The 27,614-nt window shown below is 37.5% G+C and overlaps 1 protein-coding gene across 6 annotated transcripts in view; it reads right to left on the bottom strand.

Annotated features, from left to right (window-relative positions):
* Window positions 1-27,614, bottom strand: part of FARS2 (phenylalanyl-tRNA synthetase 2, mitochondrial) — a 503,346-nt gene that overhangs the window by 327,429 nt on the left and 148,303 nt on the right. For all 6 annotated transcript variants that reach the window (XM_058555329.1, XM_058555331.1, XM_058555328.1 and 3 more), the window contains exons 3-4: window positions 23,441-23,600; window positions 1,174-1,305 (exon numbers count right to left, since the gene is read on the bottom strand). In XM_058555329.1, coding sequence (XP_058411312.1) covers window positions 1,174-1,305; window positions 23,441-23,600 — 292 coding nt within the window. The remainder of the gene's footprint in view (window positions 1-1,173; window positions 1,306-23,440; window positions 23,601-27,614) is intronic.

The raw sequence follows: 27,614 nt of genomic DNA on the forward strand, positions 1-27,614 counted from the left end.
CCATCTGGTCCTGGACTTTTATTTTTGGGGAGGTTTTTGATTACTATTTCAATCTCTTTACTTGTGATTGGACTATTCAGATTCTCCATTTCTTCTTGGTTCAAGTTTGGGAGGTTGTGTGAGTCTAAGAATTTATCCATTTCTTCTAGATTGTCCAATTTATGGCATACAATTTCTCATAGTATTCTCTTATAATCCTTTGTATTTCTGTGGTATCCATTGTAATTTCTCCTCTTTCATTTCTAATTTTATTTATTTGAGGCTTTTCTCTTTTTTTCTTAGTAAGTCTGGCTAAGGGTTTGTCAATTTTGTTTATCTTCTCCAATAACCAACTCGTTGTTTCATTGAGCCTTTCTACTATTTTTTTGGTCTCAATTTCATTTATTTCTGCTCTGATTTTCATTATTTCTCTCCTTCTGCTGACTTTGGGCTTTGTTTGTTCTTCTTTTTCTAGTTCTATTAGGTGTAATTTAAGGTTGCTTATTTGGGCTTTTTCTTGTCTGTTAAGGTGCGCTTGTATCGCTATGAATTTCCCTCTCAGGACCGCTTTTGCTGCATCCCATATGATTTGGTATGGCATATTTTCTTTTTTGTTTGTTTCCAGATAGTTTTTGATTTCTCCTTTAATTTCATCAATGATCCACTGGTTGTTCAGTAGCATGTTGTTTAATCTCCACATTTTTGTCACTTTCCCAGGTTTTTTTCCGTTGTTGATTCAGGCCCAAGTATTTTTATATTGTGTTTTACTGTATTTATGAAATATCTGCTGAAGTTGGGGCACTATTCTAAATGCAATAAGAACAAAATAGGATTATCCACTGGCTTTGTTCTTAAATACTTTGGAAGACAAACTGCACTCACGTGACATGCATTGAACGCCTATTGGGCAATTACAAAGCAACCTAGCAACAAATAGGAAATCACGAGTACAGCTCCAACTCGTAAGTGCTGACAAGGAAGACGTTCAAAAACAAGAAGCCTTTGCAAAATTAGATGGGAGAAATTAAGTCCTTCCAGAGTTAAGTGTCAGAGATAAATCTGGAGGGCAATATGAGGGGAGAAAGATGGTGATGCTATCCCTACAGGAGGACGTAAATGCATATGTAAATGAAGTTAAATGAGAAGAGCGTTTTTCAAGAGAGTCTGTAAATAAAATGCTGGATTCTTTTCTACCTGAATTTACCAGCTGTTGTTCCATCACCCCACAGCCAAGAACTTCCAGCCATTCTCCACGGAAGTTGATCTCCATCTCGAAGGAAGGATGAGTAAAAGGAAAGTAGCAGTCTACCCATCTAATGTCCAGTCCTGCAAAGAAGCCAAATAAAAACAGAGTGTTAAAAGGCAGTCTACCCTTTCTTGTGATCAAATTTGCCCTTCAGCTAATGACACCAATTACTACATTCTGAGTAAAATAAATAGCAAACAAATTAATTTACAACACGTTAGGAGGAGGCAATAAATCTTAAAACTTGTGAAAAACTGGCATGTCTTTTCCAATATGAAAAACACTTTGTGCAGTTCCAAGACCCTCTAAAACCAAATCAATCACCTGTCAAATCCTTGCAACCACCTGGCAGAGGAAAAAATTAGGTCAAGATCACAGAAAAGCAAGTAAGTCTGCTATTTCGTATAAGTGAAAATGACATCTTCTCAGAGTTAAAGAAAAAATATTTATCTTTCAAACTTACATATTGTCTTTTAAACTTATGGGGGCTTACAAACATATCGGGGCCGGCCTGGTGGCCTAGCAGTTAAGTGCGAGTGCTCTGCTTTGGCAACCCGGGGTTCGTGGGTTCGGATCCCGGACGTGCACCGATGTACCGCTTGTCAAGCCATGCTGTGGTGGTGTCCCATATAAAAAAGTAGAGGAAGCTGGGCATGGATGTTAGCTCAGGGTCAATCTTCCTCAGAAAAAAGAGGAGGATTGGCATTGGATATTAGCTCAGGGCTAATCTTCCTTACAAAAAAAAAAAAACCTTACATATCAATAATATGACCAATTTAGGCTAAACTAATCAACTTTCACTTCCATAAGTATATGTATTAATTTTTAATTAAGTTTATAGGAGCTAATAAAGTTAAATAAAATAAGATCTATCAACTAAATTTAGGCAAAACACGTAAAAAGTTTTTCTACAGATGAATGATATACTTACATCTAAACAAGCAAAGTACATCCTAAATGCCAGAATGAATTTCTCAATAAGCAATCAGAAATATGGCACTTATGAACAATGATATTACTATTTAACAAGGAAAAGACTAACGAATTCAAAACAATTAATGCCTGCAAAGAGTGGAGGTACCAAAAGCGGAGAAAGCAGACGAGAAGGTCACCTAGTACTAGATTCCCACTGTGAGGAACACACAAAAACGCGGGCATTGGACAAACCATCTGTGGCCCCTCACTATGTTCCTTTCACTTTGTGAAATGATCTTTCTCTTCTTCTTTCAGGCCACACTCCTGATTCTGATTTTCCACAGTAAAATGCCCCTCTATGAATTTAAAATATTGTGTTTTCTCGCCCAAGAATATCTGCATTTTAAACCTTGTGGAAATCAACATGCGAAACAAAAATCGCTTCCATTTATTGAATACATACTATGCCTCTATCCTCCCACTTCACATACAGGGAAAAAAACTATTAGAAAGGATGAGTGTCTTGCCCAAAGGCACACAGCTAGCGGATGACTAGGCCAAACCCAAGTCTGCCCGATTCCTCAAACTCCTGCTCTTGACAATTAAAACATAATTCCCTGCCAATCAAAAAAGATATTTCAAGAATCAAAATCAGATGGGAACGGAACTATGAAACATGGGGGCCTTTCCTATGCCCCAAATTACATAGAAGAAGGTAGGTTTTTCTTTCATTGTTCTCTTTTATTTGCATTTATTTTCCTAGTTACTTGCTGTGTATGGCAAGCGACAGTTGATTTCTGTTTACAATAGTAATACATTTCCCCTTTATTGTACATGTGGTATAACAAACATTAAACTGCACAAAACTAGTACACAACTTGATAAATGTTGACATATGTATACATCCACGAAACTATCACCATAATCAATATAATGAAAATATCTATCACCCCCAAAAGTTTCCTCGTGCCCTTTTGTAATTCTATCCATCTGTCCATCAACAATCACCTCTTCTTTTCACCCCCCACATCCCCAGGCAACCACTAATCTCCTTTCTGTCACTACAGATGAGTTTGCATTTCCAATTTTATAAAAATGGAATCATACAGAATGTACTCTTTTTCTGTCCAGTTTCTTTCACTCAGTATAATTATTTTAAGATTCACCGATGTTACTGCACGTATCAACAGTTCATTCCTTTTCATTACTGTGTAGATTTTGCCAACATTTTTTCTAACTGAGAAAAAAAGCTGGCCCTGTTGCAGGCCACTGGGGAAATGTGTACAAATCTCCTGAGTAGTCCAGACTTTTCTGTATGGAAGCTCCTCTGTGCAGAGCAATTGCTTATTCTCAATTATATTCTGAGAAGAAGGTATCTATACACCTGTGTGACTGTCCATCTTTGGGACCAGCAATCTCCTACCAATATTTTTATTCAAAATCTCCAGAGACAATCCTGCTTGCAAACAGAAATGTGTGAAGCCCTGGGTTATGTAACTGAGTGCAGAAGGACTGGCAGACAAAACAATTTTTATCACTCTTTTTTGTAACTCCTGGCAGGTAAGCACAAATCACTTTCTGAAAAAAATTTAGAAAAACAAATTTTGTGCACATAGCTTTTCATACATGGCTTAAATTTTACCAAAAGCAAGAGGAGTACTCGGGGTTAACATAGTAATTTCATCATCATACAATTAAACATCACCTAAGCACCTGGAACATAGTTAGGTGAGGTCTACACAAATTTTCTTTGTATGTCTTTATTTTATTCCTTTGGACAGGCTAAATAAACAGCTTAGTTTACATAGCTTTATATCTCACACCTGTAAAATCGTAAGTTCCCCTTAGTCAGAGAGAAAGAATTTTTAAGATATAAGTCCTCAAAATAATCCCAAGTATTGATTAAAGTAATTGAATATCAATGTTTATTAAGCCCAAACTAAACTCCTACTGCATAAAGTCTATGGGATGCTGAGCCTCCATAGAGACAGGACCCTCTTTACACACACCCATCTGAGCTGTTGGTACTGATGGTGTCATCAAAGCACAAGGATTGAACTGAAAAGTAATGTGACGATTTCTCCCCTTTTCCAGGAACCTTCTTTTTACTGAGGGGCTTTTGCTTTACCACTTCTGAAACTAGAAAAAATTCTTAAGATAAAATGCCCATATGTTGGTTACATCAACCCAAGGGTTGCTCTTTTTTGGTTTAAGACCTCAGCCACAAGGCCCTCAAGTTCTTCTTGCTTGATCATCCTACAAGTGTCTCTTTCAGCAGTAACGAAAAGTAATTGTTCCACGCTGAAAGATACACACAGCAAGGCCTGAAAAGGCAGGAAAGTCAGCCAAAGCTTTTCAGAACCCATGAAAACGATTAATACTAACAATTTGTGGAGCAGAACTCATTGATAATAACATCACAGAAAACACAGATTGGCAAAAGTTTTGTCTAATAAGGCTGGGAAGTTTTTAATCCTTTTCACTTCCTCAGATCTTTTGCTAAACGTTTCCTTTTTAAATACATATGACCCTACAAAGAATGCCGAATCCATAAACCACGCATTTTCTTTGTTTCACTACTTTAAGGACTTCTTCAATGCTTAAATTCTGCTTCCTTCAATTTAACAGGCAAAAGCCAAAATCTACAAAACTCCATTTTTGAGAAGCCTATGGCTGTACTTCAAGCATAATTTGTCATTATTTGAAAGTAAATTATATTAGAATAATGTGTAATTTTTGCCAAAACACCATATTCTTTTACATATTCTAACAATTTAAATTTCAGCAACATTGACACGTTAATAGTAATTTTTTAAAAATTACTGGTAGTGGAATCATTTGTTGAATACTTTTATATTACCCCCAAAATACATTGTTGTCTTATTTTCTCTCCATAACCTCAAAATTATAGTAAGCATTATTATATCTGGTGAAAAAGCATCTTGACATGCATCTTGTATTAAAAGATGTGATACTGAATAACCAGCTCAAAACCACGTTGTGTATGGCTTATTTCACATATCAAGTATCAGGAGTCAGTGAAAAAATACACTAAAAACTATGTATTTCATGTTATATATTAATAGAGGGAAATTTTTTGTAAATATGTCCAAATCATATGGATTCATTATGCATTAGACTAATCTCTTACTGAGATGATGGAGGAAAATTAAATGCATACATACTATATATCTAATGGAAAATAATGCCTAACTGTTTTCTTTCTTTTGATTTTTTCTTTGGATGTAAAACTTATTAAACCATATTTAACAATGAAGCTCAGAGCTTTTTAAAAATTGCCTTATAACTCTGTGAGATTACAGCAACTGTCAAAAATTATACAGCTGAATTTTTAGCCTAGAGCCAAGTAGAAGAAAGAGCACCTTAGAATAAACCAAACCTGGATTCAAGTCTCGGATATCTACCTTTTTTCTTGTGAAATCGTGAGCAGGTTAATTAAACTCTCCGAGCCCCAGCTACCTCATCTTCACACTGTGTATAATGACAGCTATTCCACCCAGTGGTTTTGAGTAAAGAACCTTCAGGAGCCCAGCTTTTCTCAGAGACAGAGATCCTCTTTGGAGATCTGGGCACTGACTCTGCTTTCTCTCCTGAATGAAGATGCTGAGTTTTATCCAAGAATGAGGAGAGCCCAAAGTCTAGAAGCATTCCCTCAACTGGGACCTCAGAAATGATTAGTGAAAATTCTTTCAGGATAGTGATGTGAGCCCAAATGGAAAACGTGTAACAAGAACTCTCATTCTCTCAACTCTGGCAAGAGTCTACCTGCCTCTACCTGCCACAGCGAGCCAGGGGCCAGGAAAGGCAGCACTGCATCTTGACCACTCTGTGTACCAGCCTCTCGACTTCTAGACCCTTGGCAAGACCAATCAGGGACACAGTACAGGGGTCTGTCTGCGGGGGGGGCGGGGGTGGGGTAGGGATCTCTTCCCACCAATCTCTGACTCCTATGCAATGTTGCAGTGCCTAACCACTCTGATATATGAAAATATTAGTCATTCCACCCACGCCCAAAACCACCCTCATAATAGATCTCATATAAACATAATATAACATTTCATTTCCCTGACTTGTTGACTCATTAAGGGATTCTTCTTCTGTTTCTCATGCCCCTTATATTTAAAGATGGGACTTTGCTATCAGAACTGCCTCCCAGAGGTGTTAGACTCTAAATTGTGAAAGGTTGGTAGCCCAAACTAGAGCATATACCAGTGATTTCATACATCCTACCCAAGGCTACCCTCCACTGAAGCAGATAATTTTAAAAATTAATGATACAAATATACAATTAATCACTGCTGTTGGAATTAACTTTTCAACAGGTTTTCCCTCAGTTGGTACCAGAGAAATAGTAGAAGGTAGCGCTCTGATACCAGTGCTGCTTCTCTGCGCAGGACGCAGCATGCATCCAAGGAAGGAAAGCAAGGTGGAGGAGAAAAAGGATGGAGGGTGCTCTCTGGCTAAAAATAAATTCTTAAAAAACCTGAATCATCCTAGATGACCACAATCTAATTAGGGAAAGCACCCAGCCATCACTGTCAAAGGCACCTGACAATTCCATCTCTTCTGCTGCCGTTTAATTTAAGTAAGACCCACAGCCCTTTAAACTGAATATGTAGCAAGCAGCATACAGGCATGTTTTCAGATTTCTCAATGTTGCTCTATTCTAATAGCTTTCTTAAAAAAATTTAGGTATTATGTTCACAGGGTTCAAAATCAAAACACTGTTAAGAGGATACATCTCACTGCACAACAGTATCAGTGAGAAGTCTCACTTACATCCCTGTCCCCATCCTACCCACCTCCTCCTGGACCCTTAGAGGTAAACTTCTAGGGTTTCCTTTTTATTGCCAGATGTAAGAAAATACAAGCATGTATCTCTATCTTCCCTCCTCTCTTACGTAAAAGACAGCATACTCTGCACACTATTCTGCACTATGCTTTTTTCACTTAATGACATGTTCTGGAGGTCTCTCCACCTGACTACACACAGCACTTACTCATTCCTTTTCTTATTCCTACATAGTGTTCCATCAAGTGGCTATGCCACGTTTATATAAAAAGTCCCTTACTGATGTATACTTAGACTATATCCAATGTTTTGCTATGAAAAATGACACTGCAACAAAATACCCTGTTGGGTCAAAGAGTAATGCTTTTATAGTTTTAATAAATATTGCCAAATTGTCCTCTATAGGAGTTGTACAATTTTGTACTCTCATCAGCTCAACACTTTTCAAGGGGGCCAAGGTCGCACAACTAATTAGTGAATCAAACTAGAGCTCAGGTCCTGAATGAAGATTCAAGGCTCTGCTGATAAAAGATCACCCAGCTTGACCTCCATACACAGCTCCCACTTAGCTAATGCAATAGCTGAGCACCAGGGACAAGATTCCCCAGTTCCTGCTGCCTTCCTTGCCCTTGCTGTCTGTTTGCATCTCTTATCTCTCCCCTAGCAAAGGAAAAGAGTGTCTTCTGGACTGAGTAACTGCAGGGCTGGCAATAAGGAGGAAGAGGAGGCATGTGTAAGTCCTGAAACATCCATGTGGGAATATGAACACTGACTCCATCTCCAAAGCCCCCCTCACAAGTACCATGAAGCCATTCACAACTAACAATTCATTCCACATCTAGGGCCTTACAAATCTGGCAATGTCACCACTGTGACTCTTTAGTGTGCCATATATATCCTATGTGTCCACACAGCCACACACCCTCGAGTCCAGTACTGCAGACTGCTAAATGGAATAAAATCATTCCAACTACAAAGTTAATGCTAAATACCACCTTTTCCCTCTCAGAGAGGGAAAGAGGGTAATAAAATCCTCTGGTATGGGACCTCCATGGCACACAGTAAAGGATATAGGCACTATTTCAGCCACAATGATTCCCTTTGCTAAGACATACACAAAGTAAAAGGGGAAAAATAAAAGGCTTGCAATTTCTCTCACCATTGGCAATGGTGTAACTGATCCCACAGCTATTAGTCTTCTGCTTGGTGGGAAGACCAGTGTGTTAAAGTGTTGTTTCAGGCTGTTGCCCTGGGACTCCTATTCACAGGAATCCTTTTTTATCGGTGAAGAAGATTAGCCCTGAGCTAACATCTGTTGCCAATCCTTCTCTTTTTGCTGAGGAACATTAGCCCTGGGCTAACGTCTGGGCCCATCTTCCTCTACTTTATATGTGGGATACCTGCCACAGCATGGCTTGATAAGCGGTGCATAGGTTTGCGCCTGGGATCCAAACCCGCAAACCCCGGGCCGCCAAAGCAGAGTGCGTGAACGTAACCACTACACCACCAGGCTGGCCCCCAGGAATCCTTTTAATTAGGGCTTGGATCTTAAGTATTATCACTTCTCCACCTCACAATGAGGTTAGAAATGGAGTATAGAACAATCTAATGGCCCCTCATTCTAAATTGGGGCATGGGATCAGAGGCACTAGGATAAGTGACCACTCTCCGGCTACATAGGGAGTAGAGAGGACAGCCTAACAGCAACCTGGCCTGGGAGTGAGCAACAGCTACAGGCCCTCTGGTCCTCCATCTTCTTCCTGAACCATTCACAAACGATGACTACACAGACAAGCCTTGCACACAGAAGCCTCACACTCCACCCTCCACAAATTTGTTCACAGAGACTTAGGTGGGTTGGGCATAATGTATGGGAAGAGCAATCACAGATCTAGGATCAAATCCCAGCTCTACCACTTTCAGCCATATGACCTCAAGCAAGTTACTTAACCTCTCACGACCTCAATTTTGTTTAAAATAAGAATAATACTTACCTCACAGGGTTCTGGTGACAATCCAGAATGGAAAAGTGTGTAAAGAACCTAGCCTAGTACCTGACACCTAATAAATACTCAATGGGTGATTCCTGAACTGAATGTCACTGAAAATCAGACCATAATCTAAAATATCTCTCACCTTTTAATAAAAATATGAAGAAAAATAAACATTTCTAAATTGCATTCTTAAGGTAATCAACATTTGTTGTTAGTTTACTATGGCACAGTGCTAAATACTTCACATGGCCTTCTTTAATGTAATCCTTACACTGATGTAAGGCTGGTAAAAACACTGCACAATAATCACCATTGTTCCCATCTTACAGATGAAGGAACTGTGGCTGAAACAGTTTACGTATCTAATCTAAGTTTACATAGCTAGTAAATGCGAAGACCAGAATTCAAATCCAGTGTGTCAGACAACAAAGCCCTATGCTGCCCTCCACTGGAGCAGACAACGAAAAACAACACTAATTCAGCTGCCCATGCAAAGCGCTCTTTCAAGTCCAAGATGGCACCGTCAATCTCCTTGTTCTTCTAACACATAACAACGATGGATATGATAAAAAACAGAAAATCAAAAAGGCGTAGTCTAAGTTCAAAGATAAGAGCAATACCTCCGTAGGCCAGAAACAGAACAGAAAGGCAAAACAGTGAGACAAGATATAGCACAGGGCTGCTGGGCTCGGGGTCTACAACCAGGAAGAGGAGCTTGTCTTCTGCAAGATAACATACTGCTGGCTTTGGATCTGAGACAGGCTAAAAAGTTGAAGTCATATGCTGGGATGGAAGAAGTTCCATGCTGGTAAATGAAGAATGACAAAAATTGTCACCAAATACAGCCTTGGGGCTGTAGCTCTGAAGAGCCGTAGGCTTAGAGATCTAAGCCCTGGCTGCTGGATCTGCCATATCCCCTAAATCAGTGCTGGTTAGAACATCTGACAGACCCCTATAAAACCTCATTCTGGATTTCAAGCCTAGAGGGCTAGGTGAAACCAATTGCAAAAGCACAGAGGGGAGAAATAAGCAAAATGGGGGCGGACAGGAGGGAGGGAAACAAAAAGAAGAAGGAAAACAAAAACAAAAATCTTCCACTGAATATGACCTTGCAAATGAAAATTCCAAAATACATGAATAAATCTAATTTTAAGTAAAGCAGCCAACAAAACCAACAATTGAACATGAACTCACTCCAGATGAAATTAATTTTATAAAACAACCTGAGATTTTAAAATAAGTATGTTTCAGATATCCTAAGAGATACATGAACGCACGCCTCACTGATTTGTTCTAAAAAAAATCATAAGGCAATCTTTGGTAAACCAAATCCAAACAATGCACCTTTAGAATTTTATCCATCTCCCAGTCAAATTCTGCTTTGAGAAGGAAACACTAGCCCCTAGTTTCAAAGAATTCCTGTCGCAAACATTAAGCATCATCAGAAAAGAAGTGAAAGAAAGTGATGACAGAGGTATAAGAAAAATAAGAAAAGAAAGGAGTTAGAAGAGGAGAGTGAGAGTAATGGAAAAATGGGAGAAAAAATTATCTAAGAGAAGGAGTAGGCAAAGTGTAAAATGAAAAAGAGACTTCCATGTCTGGACAAGATGGAATAACAAACCAGTTTAACCTTTCCACGTGAAAAAACAAACAAAACAGACAAAATATATGAAACAATGCCACACAAGACATTGGACATCAGGTAACAAGGACAATGATCCCTGAGAAATGAGCCCTAATATTGCCCCAGGAGGGAAGGAGAACGCAGGAAGAGCCAGAAGTCTTCCCCAGTTGAGGAGACACAGCTGGGAGTCTTACAAGTCAGAGCAGCTAGAGTTCAGAGGACACGGTGAAGGAGAGAAGAGAGCTGTTCTAGAGAGAGAACTCTTAAGATCTGCAGAAGACACCCTTTTAGTATTCAATTAAATACAGTCAGTACATATGTGTTGAAGAAACCACCCAAGGCCAGGGAACACACCACACAAAAGAAGTAGAGGGAATAACGCCAGGAGCTCACAAGGACCAAGAACAGTGCCAATACCCGACAGCCAAGTGGAAAACCTCAGAATTCATGGGTTATCCATTACAGTACTAAGAAGAGTCTTATATCAGTTGTGGGGACAACTAACCCAAAACTAAAACACTACCGTAGGTCTGTCTAATAAGGCTTAAAAAAAAAGAACCAAAAGGATGCAAGTGTCTCTAAGTAACCCCAGAACAAAGCACATAGATGTTATTAGGAATACAGAAGTATCCAATGTGTTACAAGGTAAAATTAACAATGTTTGGGTCCTATAGAAAATTATCAGGCATGCAAAGAAGGAAAGAAACAAAGTAGAGAAAAATAGATAGCAATTCACCAAGAAATGACATAGATGATAGAACTAGCAGAAAAAGACATTAAAATACATGATAATGGTGTTCAATATATTCAAAAAGCTAAAGGAACGATTAAAATGCTAAGTAGAGACATAAAAGATATAAAAAAGACTCTAATTGAAACAAATGAAATACAAAATAAAAAGAAAGAAAGAAACACTGGATGGAATTAACAGCAGATTAGACATTGAAGAAAAAATGACTGGTGAACTTGAAGATATAACAATGGAGACTATCCAAAATGAAACATAAAAGAAAAAAAAACACTGGGGGCCGGCCCGGAGGCGCAAGCGGTTAAGTGCGCGCGCTCTGCTGCAGCGGCCCGGGGTTCGCTGGTTCGGATCCCGGGCGCGCACCGACGCACTGCTTGGTAAGCCATGCTGTGGCGGCATCCCATATAAAGCGGAGGAAGATGGGCACTGATGTTAGCCCAGGGCCGTCTTCCTCAGCAAAAAAAAAAAAAGAGGAGGATTGGCGGATGTTAGCTCAGGGCTGATCTCCTCACAAAAAAAAAAAAAAAAAAAAGAAAAAAAACACTGAAAGAAAGTGAACAGAATATCAGTGAACTGTGGAAACATTTCAAGTGAGCAAATATACATGTAATTGGAGTTCCCAAAAGGGGGAGTAAGAGAGAAAATATCTGAAGAAATTATTTAGCAAAAGTTCTCAAATTTGATGAGAAATATAAACCCATAGATCCAAAAAGCTCAACCAACCTCAGACACAAGAAATTTGAAGAAAACTAAATCTACACAAATCATAATCAAATTGTTTAAAACCAACGACAAAAAATTTCAAAAACAGTCAAAGAGAAATGACACATTATGTACAGAAGAACAAAGGTAAACGCAAAGTTGATAGCAGATTTCTCACAGGAAGCAATCTAAGTGAGAAGAAAGAGGAACACTATCTTTGAAGAACTGAAAAGAAAAAAATATCAATCTAGAATTCTTTTTTTTTTTTGTGAGGAAGATCAGCCCTGAGCTAACATCCATGCTAATCCTCCTCTTTTTGCTGAGGAAGACCAGCTCTGAGCTAACATCTATTGCCAATCCTCCTCCTTTTTTTTGTTTCCCCAAAGCCCCAGCAGATAGTTGTATGCCATAGTTGCACATCCTTATAGTTGCTGTATGTGGGACATGGCCTCAGCATGGCCAGAGAAGCGGTGCACCAGTGCGCGCCCGGGATCCGAACCTGGGCCACCAGTAGCGGAGCGTGCGCACTTAACTGCTAAGCCACGGGGCCGGCCCTCAATCTAGAATTCTTTACCCAGCAAAAATATCTCAAAAATAAAGGCAAGATAGAGGCTATTTTATACCAAAGATATACAAAAGCTGAAAGAATTCACTGCTAGCAGATTTGTATTACAAGAAATATTAATGACAGTCTTTCACGCAGAAGAAAAATATCAGTTGGAAACCTAGAAAAAGAGCACTGGAGATGATAGCTACCTGGGTAAATATAAAGACTTACTCTCTTATTATTTAAATCTCTTTAAAAGCTAATCAACTGTTTAAAACAAAAATGTTTTTAGGAGTTAAAATACATTTAGGTTAAAATACATAAGCACAATGTATTTAGGAGTTGATAACATATATAGCAGTAAAAAACTGAAAACAATACAAAGGCCAGAAAGGAAAAAATGAAAGTACAATGTTGTGAGGTTCTTATACTATACCTGAATGGTATATCACTTGGAGATAGAACATGACAACTTAAAGATGTATACTATAACCCATAAAGCAATCACTAAAATAACACCAAATAAGTTATAGCTAATAAGCCAAACAAGGGAGATAAAATGAAACAGTAAAAAATCCACAATTAATCCAGTGAAAGCCAAGTTAAGAAAAAAGAGAAACAGAGCAAAATAATAATTTAAACCAAGTCACGTCAATAATCATATAAATGCTAATATGCTAACTAAACTTGGAAAAAGAAGAACAAAGTTGGAAGACTTTAACTGATTTCAAAATTTATTATGAAGCTACTGTAAGGAAAACAGTGCAGTATTGCATCAAGATGGACAAACAAAAGATGAATGGAACAGAATAGAGAGTCCAGAAATAGACCCCAACATATATGGTCAATTGATTTTAGACAAAGGTACAAAGGCAATTAAGTGGAGAAAGGATGGTCATTTCAACAAACAGTGCTGAAAGGACCGAGTATCTATAGGAAAAAAAAATTCAATCCATACTTCATACCATATATACAATTTTTCAAAAGAATCACAAACCTAAATATAAAACTGAAAACTATAAAACTTCTAGAAGAAAAGAGAGTAGAAAAATCTTTATGACCTTGGATTAGGAAAGATTTCTTAGAAACCACAGCAAAAACATAATCCATAAAAGAAAAATTTGGTTAATTAGATTTCACCAAAATTAAGAACTGTCCTTTGAGGGACACTGATAAGACAATGAAAAGACAAGGTACAGACTGGGAGAAAATATTTGCAAATCACATATCTGATAAAAGACTTATATCCAAAATATATAAAGAAGTTTCAAAAATCAATAATAAGACAAAAACCTGATTTTTTAAACAGGCAAAAGATTTGGGCACTACACCAAAGAATAGGTATATGGAGGGCAAATAAGCATATGATACTCAGCATCATTAGTCGTAAAGGAAATGCAAATTAAAACCACAATAGATACCACTACACACCTATTAGAATGGCTAAAATTAAAATGACTAACTGTATCTAGTATTGGCAAAGATAGGGAGCAACTTCTCTCACACACTGCTAGTAGGAATGTAAAATGGTTCAATCTCAAAATAATTATACTGACTGAAAAAGGACAGGCAAAAGAATATATACTGTAGGATTGCATTTACATAAATCTAGAAAATGCAAACTAATCTAGTGACAGAAAGCAGATCACTGGTTACCTAAGCATGGTGTGGTAGGGAGGGTGGGCAGAAAAGGGGGTAGGGAGAGATAAGAAAGGGGCACAAAGAATCTTTCTGGGGTAATGGATATGTTCGTTACCTTGATTATTTTGACGATTTCATATGTGTATAAATATGTCAAAATGTATCAAATTGTACACTTTAAAATGTTTAGTTTATTGAAAGCTATTTTTAAAAATTAAGCAAAAAGGGTCAGCATATAAGCACTTTTCTCAATCTGTTGGATTTTACAATTTGGAAGTCAATTGTGACCTCAAAAGAAACACTTAAAATCAACACAGCTGGGGTTGAGCAGCAATAGGAAGGTACATGTCAGAGAGCATGGCTGAAAAGAAAAGTTTCCAGAGAAGGATGGAAGGTTAATTGATGGCATTTGTTTGTTTGCTTTATCTTGGGATGATATAATCTGGAACATATTTTAAGCTGATAATTGAGGAAACAAGGTTCTGGAGAAAACAATGGAATGGGAATCTAGAAGAATGGGATCACGAGGCCAAGTAAACACAAAATTCAAACCTAGCCACCTAAACTTTCTTGATGAGATAGATGAGCTTATCCTCTCACAGGGACTAGGAAATGTGAGAGTGATAATGGTCTGGAATATCAGGAGGATTTGTACAGTGAGCTGACTAAGGATAAGAAAAAACATTCCTACCAACCTTGACCTGGCTAAGGTGGCAGATCATAACAGCAAAATCTGAGCAGTCACTGAAAAGCAGAAAGAGTAGATTTGACCATCAATTCAAAGTTAGGTCTTTAACAAGCAAGTAGGGTAAATCAAGGGTTCAAAGGAAGGGTTGCCATTCATTTTCCAAATACAGAAAACACTCAGGAGGAACACATTAGGTACTTTGTCCACCCCATCTGTTTCTTAAAGTGAGACCCAGGAACTACGTCAGAATTTGTCTCCAACACTTGCTTAAAATGCAGATCAGAATATCTGAGATTGGGCCTGGGAATATGCATTTAACCATCCCTCCAGAGCTTGTGTTGATTATCTATCCCTTGATAAGGCTAGGGCTGGAAGAGAGGCCAGAATAGAAGTAACAGGAATGAATCAAGTAACTGAGCTTCTATGAACAAGGAGTAGAGAAGGAATTTTCCCTCTCCCATAGATGTTAATGTTTTCCAGGTTGCCTATGTCTCATCCACCTGAAAGGCTAAGAAACAGTATGCAACAGGTCAGTTCCTGGCATATTACTTGGCTTGATTACAGTATCCCTAAAATTTTAAGTACTTTTTTCACTGTATCTCACAGCCCAGTAATTTTATTTCACTTAACTTAAAACCCCAAACAATTTCAACTTCTTATTTCTCTAGAGTAGGGAACCTGTTTGCTATCCTCTGTCCAATCACCATAGAATCATGGACTGTTTTAGGCTCCTTAAAAGTATTCCAGTTCATGGGCTGGCCCCGTGGCATAGTGGTTGAGTTCGGCACACTCTGCTTCGGTGGCCCAGGTTCTCAGGTTCAGATCCCAGGCACAGACCCACACCACTTGTCAGCCATGCTGTGGTGGCAACCCACATACAAAATAGAGGAAGACTGGCACAGATGTTAGCTCAGGACTAACCTTCCTCAAGCAAAAAAAGAGGATTCACAACGGATGTTAGCTCAGGGCAAATCTTCCTCAGCAAAAAAAAAAAAAAAAGTATTCCAGTTCAATTCAATCATTGCTATCTCAAGCTTTCTCCCAAGAGGTTTCCTTGTAATAACTCCTTAGGCCAGAAAGGTCTATTCCAGCACATTTTTCCATTCACCAAACATCTAAAGAAAAATGAGTCTTAGGTCTCTCTCCACGTGATTCCTAAGGTGATGTCCTATTTCCCCTGAGCACCTCTACTGGGCACAATGCAAGGCATACTATATCCTCATTTCACAGCTAGTGAACTGAAAGCTAAGAGAGGTTGAGCGTATCAGCAAGTTTTTACATGAAAGTGCAGCCTGCTTGGACTACATCCAGGCCACAGTGAGCAGAGGCAACTCAACACTGCCTGAATGCAACAACTGCTTTGCTACTTCACTTTCTAGGAGTACTCTAAGAAAGATAACCCTCTCCAAATCAGACAACACCAGACAGCCCAAAAGAGCTGATTTAAAAATTAATTAAAGCAACATGTTCAAAAATTTTTAACTTGATTCAATTTCAAAAACAAAGTTGAACTAACAACTATAAACCTAATTATTATTCTCAACCACTTTCACTTCATTTATATGAACAGGGATTTATGGATAGAGAAAAATATGGAAAGATATGGAAGACACGGGATCTTCATTACCATTACCAACTGACCTCACTTTTGACAAGAACAACATTCACAATACAGAACCCTAGAATGTTTTGGTTGGATGGGACCATATATAGGTCCCTGTGGAGGTTGGGTTGACAAGCTGGTGATTTGGGGGGAATCATCACCTATGCAAGGACGAGGGTGGCAGCAAGTTGGGGCAAAGGGAGAAGTCAACGAACTGCAATCAGGTCCAACAAAGCCTTAACCTCGCCAGAGCTCTAGAGCTTATGTAGCCCATCAGAATTTCCCAGAGGTGGGGTAGTGGGGCGGTGAGGTGGTGGAGTGGTGAGGTGGTGGGATGGTGGGGTGGTGGGACAAAATGCTGGGCCTTTATATTCCTGCCACAATCAGTCTTTGGATGTGGGCAGCCCTGGGAAGGGCATGTCCTTAGGCAAAGAGGTTGCCCAAAGCTGAGGCAATCCCCGACAGAGCTGACAGCTGGAGGCCATCTGCACTACCAATGGCCAGGGTCCTTGGAGGGGATACTGGGAGGTGCATCTGAATGACCACAAGCCTTTTTCGCTTTTAAACAAAAGGGAAGAGACATGACTTGCTCACAGTGACATATCTAGTCAACAGAAGAGGATCACAATCCATTTCTCCCTCAGACTAGTTCATCTAAACTGTGCTATGAGGCCGATACTATATAAACGGAAATTCTAATGTTTCGCAAAGAGACCATGCCAAAGAAGGGCTGTGAAACCCTGAAGGATAGAAAGTGAAACTAAAATGTTAGGAATCCTAAACCTCTATATTGCTCTGAAAGAAATAATCTGCCAAATATGGTTCACAGTACAAGGGAAACAACTTCGAAATATTAAAAATGACAGTGAATTCCACAAGAACAAATATAGTCTAAAGGGTTATTTTATTTCTAATTCTAAAACGATAACTTCTCTTATAAAAGCCTTAGGGTGCTGGTGCAATTGAAATGTTAGCAGAAAATAATAAACTGCTTTGGAGAGGGAAAAAAATCCTGAAACTAAAGCAGCTGCAATAACAACAAATTGCCACAAGGAAATAGTGCGTTCTAATTTTTAATTTTGCTTTTCAAGAACAAAGAAATACAACACTAATAATAAAAAAAAGTGAAAAGCTTAGACCATAAAAACAACTATAAAAAGAGTTGAATAATTCTGAGGCCCACCGAGGCATTTCCTATTTATTAACCAATTAAAGAAAGATTGAATTTGAAGTTGTTAAATGATCTTTGGCATCCAAAATGTAACTGAATACGATGTAGCAAATAGGGCTTTATCCCAAGCTAGCTGTAGGGAGTCAGAGTAAGAGGAGAGTCAGAAGGCAATACCTAGGGAGAGGCCCAATTTTTTTTAACATCATGGTTTTCGTAGGCCTCGCAATCTCAGAAATATTATTAGAATGATTTCTTTCTATCCTTTTAAAAGAGGTAACTTCTAATATGGGCTTGGAAGGTAGACTGCCTGGGCTAAAACTGTGCCTCAAATGCTTCTCAGCTGTGTGACATTCACATGGCAGTCCTATACACACATAACTATGTTTTGGTCAACAACAGATCACATATATGCCCGTGGTCCCATAAGATTAGTACCACACAGCCTAGGTGCGCGTGGGGCTACACCACCTAGGTTTGTGTAAGCACACTCTGTGATGTTCCTACAACAATGAAATCACCTAACAACGCATTTCTCAGAATGTATCCCCATCATTAAGTGATGTATGACTGATTCATTTCCCTGTGTCGAGGTTCCCTCACCTAAAAAATAGGATTGTAATAATATCTACATCACAGATGCTGGTCAAAACAAAAAAATCCTTGTAAAAGTGCGTAGTACAGCATTTGACAGTATTAATTATTATCACTATTGTCATTGTCATCATTATTATTGCTATTATTAATCTAAATGACATCCAGATTGTTTGTACCTAGACAGGTTTACCAAGACATTGTTCAGAAACTAGCACCACCCACCCCCCCAAAAAATAAATTAAATGACCCTCTGAAATGCCTGAAGTAAGAACATGGCACTTCTCTTCAGAGTGAGGAAGAAACAGCCAAGAGTCTTGAGGGAGCTGTTAACATTCAGTGTGAACGCTATGGGAGCACACAGCACCTGTTTTCTATAATATCCTCGCCCTTGTAGTTCATAGAATGGGCCTGGGTTTGGGTCACCTTTCCACTCTGCTTAGCATCTCCCCTGAGAAGCATCTTAGCAGATGTTACAAATATGCAAACATCTGGGGTCAAGCTCACACGCCCTTCTGGTGACCGCTCCCATAGCAATACACACGGCAAAGATGCACCGGGGTTAGGCAAAGATGTGTGGCTAATGTGTCTTTAAGGATTTTCCGGGTGTTTGGCTACTATATGAATGGAGTTAAAAATGATATCGTGGCTGAAAGGGAAGAAAAAATAAAAGGCTTTCTTCACAGATAGACTTGAGTGCACATGAACGACATGTATTTTCCAAGCAGGTGGATTTTTTATTTTAATGCCATTCCATAATTCTGCTGACTCAGTCTTATAAACAAAAAGTAAATTTGAAGATTTATAAAATAGCAACTCTGATCTATAATGAAATCTGAAACTTAAAAATCTAGGCCAATAGCATTTTTAAAATAAAGCAGACATTTACCTGAAAGAGAGAAGCTACAACTTTATTGCTGTTTCCAAAGTTAAGATGATTAATTCTTGACCATGAGCATGCCATGCCCACCATGTGAACACAGGCATCACAGTCAGAAAAATCAAACAGTGCAGAATGGTTTTACATCAGGAAGACTGCCACCTGGAAACCTTCAACTCAATGCACAGTTTTAAAAGCTATTCAAAGACAAATATTAAAAATAAAACAAAGGAAAGTCCAGGACCATATTCAGAGAAATGTGTATCCTCAAGGCCCCTGGGAAAGTTCTTACAATCCATACAGGGTCTAGTGCATTGTTTACTTTTGAAAATATTTGCTGGTGCTCAGAGAAGATATTAAGGCTACCATCAACACCAATTTAACTGCTGTGCCAGAGTCTGGTATAAAGCTACATCTCATTTCATTAGAGAAAATAAAGACAAATCAACCATAACTATCGCACTTTGATTATGTTCCTATTTCTTCATATGCTTCCTGTTTTTATTGCCCTGTCTTAATTTTCATTCTCTTCCCTCTTCCTTTATTTTTTTCATATTTACACATTTATTCAATATTTTCTTCTTACAAGGCAACTTTCACACGGTATCTCATTTTATTCTCATATGAAGCAAGTATTATTATCTCAACTTTTAAAAGTTAGAAAACAGAGGCCTACAGCACTAAATGACCTGTTCAAGATTTCAGAGAAAGTGGATGAAAGAGAATTTAAGTTTAATTTTCTGATTCCACACTACTATTTCTCAGCAGTCATGAGATTGTTCTGTTAACCATTTTTCTCTTTTTCCTTTCTTCATTCCTTAATGTTGTACTGCTTTATGATAGTTCTCAATGACTAGTGTCAGCTCAGATGTCCTCCAACCAGGAACCTTTCCTGGAGCACATGCAAAACCCAGAGGAGGTGCCTCTCCTATGTGCTCCCATAACACTTTATGTTTCCTGTGAGAGGATTCATTAAGATTCCTGGCTCCCTAACGGGACGGATTATGTCTACCTTATTCAATATTGTGATGCCTGTAACGTGGTGGAAATCCAGTGGTGCTTCTTGCTGAGAAAAGTAAAAACACACTCCCAAAGAGAGTTTAGAAAAGCACATAGAAGAGACACCTCCTCTGAAATTCAATGTATGCTCCAGGAAAGGTTCCTAGATGGTGGACATCTGAGCTGACAGTAGAGGATAAGTAAGAATTATCCAGGTGAAGAAGCTGAGGGGACTAAACAAGGGGAGGGGGTTAGAAAGGAATGAAAAATAGCAAAGTAATAGGAGAAACACAAATACTAGTCATTAGAGAAAGGAGGCTACCTGCCTATCCAGAACCACTCAGTTATCTAACTAGGAGGCACTTTCGAAACCTCACAACAGCAAATCATTTCATGACAGAAATGTGTAGTGACACATAAATAAGGAGGGCTCTAAAAACAACTGACAATGGAAAAATTCAGACAATCTTGAATCTTTTTGTAAAGCTACTAGAGACAGAATGCTATCTCCCTAAAATACTAGAATCCCTTCTACCATAACCTGCCTCGAAAATGGCCCGAACAACACAATCCATCTCTCTGCATTCCAGTGTTAAATAGATTATATTACTACTAAAAGTATCACAATTCCTTTCTTTTATAATGAAAGTAAACAGAAGCTGGCTATAATAGGATTTTGGCATCAGCAATCTCTATCTGAAACCTATTTCACTAATACATTATACCATTTTAATATGAAATATTTCAAACTAAAAGAAATAAAAACTAGCAAACATCCATGCACCCACTGTTCAATTTGATCAAATTAAAACATTTTGTAATATTTTATTTCATATCTTTTTTGTTTTAATAAAACACTATGAACACACTTGAAGCCTGGGTTGTACCTCCCTCCCTAATGCCTTTCTCTGCCACCTAGAAAAAGATGCTAGTATGAAGTTGATGTACTCTTTTAAAAAATATATGTAGATAAAGAAGATATAAGGCCAGCCCCGTGGTGGAGCGGTTAAGTGAGCGCGCTCCGCTGCTGGCAGCCCGGGTTCGGATCCCAGGTGCGCACCGAGGCACCACTTGTCAAGCCATGCTGTGGTGGCGGTCCATATAAAGTGGAGGAAGATGGGCACAGATGTTAGCCCAGGGCCAGTCTTCCTCAGTAAAAAGAGGAGGATTGGCATGAACGTTAGCTCAGGGCTGATCTTCCTCAAAAAAAAAAAAAAAAGAATAATATATATAGGATTATTTAGTGGTTTCTTAAATAGTACATGAATTATGCATTTGACCATACAGCAGTCAAGATATTCTAACAAACTTTGCTAAAACAGGGCAGCAGAGTCTTAATAAATTATAACAAGAATCCTTTTATATACATATGTCAGTTCACACAAAAGTAGGGGAAATCTGGAGGTGTGAAAAAGTAGAGGAGAATCAAGAGCAGTAAGCGACAACTCAAGTTCCAGCAGAGGGAATGGTAACTAAGACTCCTACATAAAAGGCCTGGACTTCAGACTACATCCTATTTTTCTATATCTTTGTCAACACTTACAAATGTTAGGTTTTGAAAATTCTTTTCACATATGAAGAATGACAAAGGATAGCTCATGGTAGTTTTCATTTGCTTTTCCCTGATTATTAATAAGGATGGGCATCTTTTCATAAATTCATTAGTCATGCTAGCTACATCATTTATCATCTTCATGTTCACCCACTTCTCTCTTAGGTTAATTTTTACATGTTTTTTTGGAAAAGTTCTTGTATATGCTAAATGCTTATTTGATATACCACTACACTTCTATTAGAATGGCTAAAATTAAAATGACTGACCATAGCAAGAGTTGTTGAAGACGCAGAACAACTGGAATTTTCATACACTACTGGAAAGAATGTAAAATGGTAAAACCACTTCAGAAAACAGTTCAGTGGTTTCTTAGAAAGTTAAAATACACCTACCACATGATCTAGCCACTCTACTCCTTTGTATTTACCAAAGAGAAATGAAAGCATATGTCTATACAAAGACTTGTGCATGAATTGTGCACTTTATGTGAAGCTTTTTATTTCTTTATTTATGTAAAGCTTTACTTGTAATAGCAAAAAACTGGAAACAACCCAAATGTCTGTCGATAGGTGAATGGATAAACAAACTATGAAATGGAATACTGCTTAGCAATAAAAAGGAATGAACTATTGATATACACTACAACATGGATGGATCTCAAAATAATTATAAGTGAAACAAGCCAGACAAAAAACAAAAAGAGTATACACTATAGGATTCCATTTATATAAATCTAGAAGGTGCAAACTAATCAATAGTGACAGAAAGCAGATCACTGGTTGCCTTGGGTGAGGAGATGTACAGAAGGGCAAGAAGAAGAGATTACCAAGGGACAGAAGGAACCTTTTGGGGTGATGGACACGTTCATTATCTTGATTCTGCCGGTGGTTTCACAGGTGTATACATATGTCAAACTTATAGACTTGTGTAAATACATTCAGTCTATTGTATGTCAATTTAGCAGACTGTACACTTTAAATATGTATAGTTTATTTTATGTCAATTGTACTTCAATAAAGCTGTTCTTAAAAAAGTTCACAAGAATAAGAGAATAAAAGAGAATCCTAACCATGCTAGGTTAGGTCTATCTTCTAAACATTTTTTAAATGTAGGTCACAATTAAGGAAAATCTCTTAACCTTCTCTTTACACTCTCCTAAAAACAAACAAAATATTATCTCAAGTAAGTTAGAAATAGTTGGAGGGGGAGGAGGACATTACAGACGAACTATTTTCTTGGAGAAATAATGGAGGGCAAGTGACTAAAGTGAGAGTTCAGGTCTTAAAAATATTGTTTTTCCTCCAGGAAATTCATATTTTTGCTGTTGACAGTAGTAATCAGTATGTCAATATGTAAAATTTTCCACTGGTTTTTTCACAAAATTTTTCACATGGTTAAGAATCTTGCCCCATTGATCAAGTCTGACCTAATGATAATATAGTAATACAATAACACTAATCAGCTTGTACACTTTCTCCCCATTGATGGCACTGATCTTAAGCATTATCACTTTTATAAAAGGCTGTAATCATATTTCTTTCCCTAGCTAATCCCATTTTCATATCCTTCTGCTCCTCAAACAGAATGAACCAAGAAATTCATAAGTTCTATCTCACTAAGGACCTGAACCATTAAGCTGTAACTTAGACCAAAAAATCTGGACACAATTATCCTTAATGATTTCAGGAAGATGGTCATTGTCAAATATTTAAGCCCCCAAAGACAAAAGCATTTGAGTACCTACCATCTCCAAAAAGATGTGTCACAAGCCTGGTAAGTGTTTGCTTAAGGTCAAACTCTACGAGCTTCACGGCCTCCATGGTATGTGTCTCTTGTTTATGGGCAGAGCGAGAACTTTGTTCAAAGAGCTGCAGGCTTTCTCCATCCTTTATGCCAGCAAATAACTGTAAATCAAGAGGAGTAATATAAATAAATAAAAATAGTATCCTCGCCAGTCTATATCAAAAAACATAATGTGGGAATAAAATCCATTCAGTCTTATAGTCAATGAACATACTGAAATTAACATTCATTTAGTATCAACTTTGAACAAAGCACTATGCTACATGTAATGGAGAATCTCTTCTAATCTTTGATAATCTCTCCATTTTACTTTTGCATTAACTTAGTCATTTCCTCACAAGAGACACTGTCCTCAATACTAGTGGAAGTAACAGTAAATCAGGCTTTCAGGCTCTAAAATTAAACTCCTGACCATCCCACTATGTCCTTAGAGTGTGACCTGAGACTACGTAAGAAAGTATAGTCTAGGAATTAAATCCTATAAAGCCCACAAAACATGCTAGACTTTGCTAATGCTGTATCTCCAAAGCCCAAGACAGGGCCTGAAACATATTTCTGTCATTTATTGTCCAGATAAACTCTGGAAAGTGATACGGTAGCAAAGCCTCAGGTAACGATTTATAAAGTAGGAACAATAATACTAGAAATTTTATGATAATTAAATAAAATAATGCATGAAAAGCATAGAGTACCTGGCACATTGTAATGGCTAAATAAATTGTCTTCATTATCATCACAATCACTATTATTAACCACAGCTAATATTAGTCATAAGTCGCTTTACTACTAAAATAAAGTGTCCCCATCTTTAACGACAAAGCAGATCTTTACTTGCTAGGAGATTAACTTAAGATGGAGAAGTGAGCAAATGAATCTATCATTCTTTCCACCTCAAGTCCCGTGAAATACAAAATAAAAAATGTTTTAATAAAAGAATGAATCAACCGCTGTTTCTAGTAATATTGGGCTGGATAATTAGAACCAAGCCTCCTGATAAATCTATGAAAATATACAAAAATTCTTAAAAGCATTGAAGAAGTAACACAATAGAGAGGAATTACTAAACAAAACTCTATAAGAAAGCACAAAGCCAGAAAAAAGCCCAGCACGAAGCTGGAGAGAAATACTGAGAATATTTGCCTAGCCAGTATATCAACTGAAAAACTGAACATTGGTTGTGACAGCGTACCATGGCAAAGTGAGGCCAAAGTGAAAGCCCACAGCACCTGACCAAGTTGGGATGTCAGATAAACAGCCCTAAAGGACTTATTTTCATGATAAGAATGAATACAAAAGTAAACCGGTTCTTGTATAGACTTGCAGCCAGGTGTCACATTACCTGGGCAATAGAGAGAAGCTCAGGCTGTGAAAATGGACTAAGGCAATCCTAGACTGGTAGTTCCTCTAAGTGCCTATCAAAATCAAACAAAAATCTTTTCAGAAAAAGATTCTACTATCCCAGAACTCAAATTATTCCTATGAATGATAAAGACAAGGCAGCTGCCAAAGTCTTCATCTTTCAATACTTCCTCTAAAAATAACTTAGAACAACAACGAAAAAAACAAAACTATTAAACACCATGCCCTCAGCATGAAAGAGAGAGTACCCAAACTTCAAAATAGGTAATAACTGAGTGGGGAGGAATAAAGGAAGTAAAAGAGAAAATTTAGGGTTCCACAAGATTAAAAAAACCTAAAAAATTAGAGGATTTACTAAACCATTCCCTACAATCCACCAAAAAATTCCACTAAAGACTCTGAGCTTTGCTGTAGTAACAGAAAAGGTACAAGAGAACTACAAAATCTTTGTATTAACCAAAAATCCACAAAAAAAGAAGAAAATTTTTTATAAAACTATAAAGAATTATTACCAAAATAAAAAAAGAAATACATTCAAAACAGTTCAACTGATGAAAATCTAACTCTCCTCCCAAAAAAAGAAAATCAAGAAACAGATGAAAAATGTAAGATAATACTTGAAAACTAAATTAAATATGCTCAAACAAGCACTTGAGGATATAAACAATTGCTTGAGTACGAAACTCAACATTAAGAACAAAAACGGATGAAAAACAGAAAGAAATAAAAAGAAAATTGATTGAACTCAGGAAAGAAATACAAGAAAAAAGTCACCTCAGAACTAAAGTCTAAACTACACAGTACACAAGGGATAATGAACTCAATGAAGATTTAATAAGAGGCATTGAAGACAAGTAAGAAAACACCCAAGAAAAGGACAATGAGATAAAGGAAGAAGGGTCAGAGAGAAAAGTGGTGGAAATGGAAGACATGCCAAGAAAGAATAACATTTATATAATTGGAGGCCCTGAAAAAGGAAAAACAAAACTGTGGAAGATAACTAATGGGCACCAGAAAAAATGGATACCTGAGAAAAGGAACCTGGAAGGACCAAGAACAAGATACACCCTAGTAGAACAGACTTCAAAGATGAAGAATAAAAATCCTCAAGGCCTCCAGGCAAAAAGATCAAATAATAACTTAGAAGGGTGAAGCAATTAGACTAGCATCAGACTCTTTAAAAACAACACCAAAACAAGGCAACAATGGAGCCACATTTTCAAACAATTTAACAAAAAAAAAAGTCTGGACCAAGAATTTCATATCCAACAATGCTGGCCTTTGAGTATTAAGCCTATAGGAAAAGCTTTAAACAAACAAGAAAATAAGGAATTTCACATTAATGAGCTCTTTTTGAAGAATTCACCAAAGCATGAGCTTTATTCAAGGCAAGAGATAACTAGGAAAATCTCAACAACAAAAAAAACCTGATGGATAACATATTAACGCAGAAAATTGCAGATATGAGACTAAAACAAAGCTAGGAATTAAGTTGGCAGATTAACATACAATTGTTATATGTCATAACAAAATAGAAATAAGGTAACAAAAAATGGAACAAGAGAGAATCAAAGTGGAAAGTGGAATACACTCATTGGTTATTTTATACATAATAGGTAATAGTTAAAGTAGATCCAAGACAAACTAGATAAGTTAAATAAGTAAACAGTGGAACAAGGGCATTTAAAAAGGTGTAAATATAAAAGTTACCATTAAAACAAAAATATAAACCTTTCTAAAGAGGACAAAAATTTAACTCAAGAGCAAAGAAAACATATCTTGTAGAGAAAGAATTATAATAAATATAACTACAAAATATTATGACAGAGTTGATCTTATGACAAAAGTACCAGTCATATCAATAAATGTGAATGAGATTGACTCACCTCTTAAAAGAGAAGAAAACCAAAAACATTAAATTTGGTCACAAAGCATGACCCGACTAACTATATGCTGTACACAAAAGATATACCTAAAACAACATGAAAAATAAAGGAATGGACAGAGTATAACAAGCAAATAGAAATAATAAAACAACAAAAAATCAAGCATAGCAATCATAAAATCAGAAAAAGGACAACTGAAGCAAAAAAACATTAAATATGACAAAGAAGACCTTGTATTAATTCTAAAAGTTTCAAATGACAAGAATGTATACTACTTATAATATCTACACATCAAATAAAAGCAATCACCTTTATTTAGAAAAAACCATAGGAGATGCAAAAGACACATTTAGAAACACTAATAAGAGACTTTAATATACCATTCTTAGTATAAGACCAAGTGCACAAAATTAACTAAGATAGAAGGCTTAAACAACATAATAAAAGGAAATATTACATATACATACATATATACACATATGTGTGTGTGTGTGTGTATATATATATGTGTATCTTGATCCCATGATAATATAAAATATACTTTATTCTAAAGCGAAGAAAGTTCCCTTTTTTTTCAAGTTCTTTTTTTCCAGAGAACATTAACAAAAATTGATCATAGGGGGGGCTGGCCCGGTGGCGCAAGCGGTTAAGTGCGCGCGCTCCGCTGCGGCGGCCCGGAGTTCGCTGGTTCGGATCCCGGGCGCGCACCGATGCACTGCTTGGTAAGCCATGCTGTGGCGGCGTCCCATATAAAGTGGAGGAAGATGGGCACAGATGTTAGCCCAGGGCTGTCTTCCTCAGCAAAAAAGGAGGAGGATTGGCGGATGTTAGCTCAGGGCTGATCTCCTCACAAAAAAAAAAAAAAAAAAA

The sequence above is a fragment of the Diceros bicornis genome, chromosome 14 (genome assembly GCF_020826845.1).
Source record: "Diceros bicornis minor isolate mBicDic1 chromosome 14, mDicBic1.mat.cur, whole genome shotgun sequence".
Lineage (NCBI taxonomy): Eukaryota > Metazoa > Chordata > Mammalia > Perissodactyla > Rhinocerotidae > Diceros > Diceros bicornis.